Source organism: Penaeus monodon, chromosome 31, assembly GCF_015228065.2.
Source record: "Penaeus monodon isolate SGIC_2016 chromosome 31, NSTDA_Pmon_1, whole genome shotgun sequence".
NCBI classification, from domain to species: domain Eukaryota; kingdom Metazoa; phylum Arthropoda; class Malacostraca; order Decapoda; family Penaeidae; genus Penaeus; species Penaeus monodon.
Window position 1 is genome coordinate 10,324,254 of NC_051416.1, and position 1,173 is coordinate 10,325,426.

The following is a 1,173-nucleotide window of genomic DNA, read 5'->3' on the forward strand; positions in this document are numbered from 1 at the left end:
CGTATAGTCAAGTGATGTCTTCCTCCATTTCAGATTGTCCTCGACATTATTTGATGCAAGGAGGGTTTATCTGCTGTGAGGTTTTACATATATAACCTCACTATCCCTGAACCTTTAAAATACGTGCTTAGGGTAGATAACAATTCTGATTCCTGTGGTTTCTTTGCCAATTGCCATTAACTGTAATAATGGTTAGAAGATGTGCCAAGGGAAAAGAGTTTTATGAGTAGTTAATGAAAGGTTAGAATGATAGATGTTATTCGATAGGAATGATCATGTAGGGGAAACGAGATAAAGTGTGGAAAGGTATCATGGAGGAAAGATACTTTGGAGAAGATAACAGGATGGCATGCTGGAGGTTGGGCACTGTTGATATTTGTGGACAAGTTAAACATGGAGATTGGAAATGAATTCCTCAGAGAAAGAGGTGCCAGATTGAAAGAGAGATTGAAATGGTGATTTTTTTGGTAGATTTTGTAGGACACCCAAGGGTGAAGATGATAAACATAATAGGCGTGAAAGTGGTGCTTGGGAAAGAGTGTATGCAACTTAAGTTACTTTTGAATAGGTGTGGAGAGTGAAAAGAATTGCCAGTGGAAAATGTGCTGGCTAAAAAGAGGAAATTTGGAATTTTAGAAATCAGGAAGTGAGAAAAAGTTTGTAAGAGAAGCAAATTTCTTCATGGTAGTAAATTACATGAGGTTATTTAGGCCAAGCAATGGACAGAATCAGTGGGTTATACCTTATAATTTTTAAGTAGATATAGATAATTATTCAAAACAAGGAAAATAATTGTTTCTTTTTGTACTTATACTGGTTTGTCCATTAGACTCAAGTCTTTGAATTGCTTTCATGGTTTCAGGATGAATTGCGTAGTATGAACCAGGTTTATGAACAAGGAATCGAACTGCTCGGATTCAAGTCTATTGAAAGTATTAAACCTTATTATCACATCAAGCCAGCAAATTTTTTGTATCCTGATGAGAAATCTGTTCAAGGTAGGCCAAGATTTTTATTCTATTTTCTTTTTTTACATGTATTAATTAATTTGTTGAAATATTTTCGTTGTCTCTTAGCTTTATTAAGATTTTTGTGTGTATAATTATTGTCAGAGCAATTTTTTTCAGAATATTGTTTTCCTGTATAATATGCTATTTTTTCAACACATTTCTT

At 33.9% G+C, this 1,173-nt stretch overlaps 1 protein-coding gene across 1 annotated transcript in view; it reads left to right on the forward strand.

The window, feature by feature from the left end:
• LOC119593026 (X-ray repair cross-complementing protein 6-like) overlaps positions 1-1,173 on the forward strand; it is a 22,197-nt gene that overhangs the window by 16,614 nt on the left and 4,410 nt on the right. Inside the window, 1 exon segment of the mRNA XM_037941923.1 lies at positions 863-998. Within this exon segment, the coding sequence (XP_037797851.1) occupies positions 863-998 (136 nt within the window).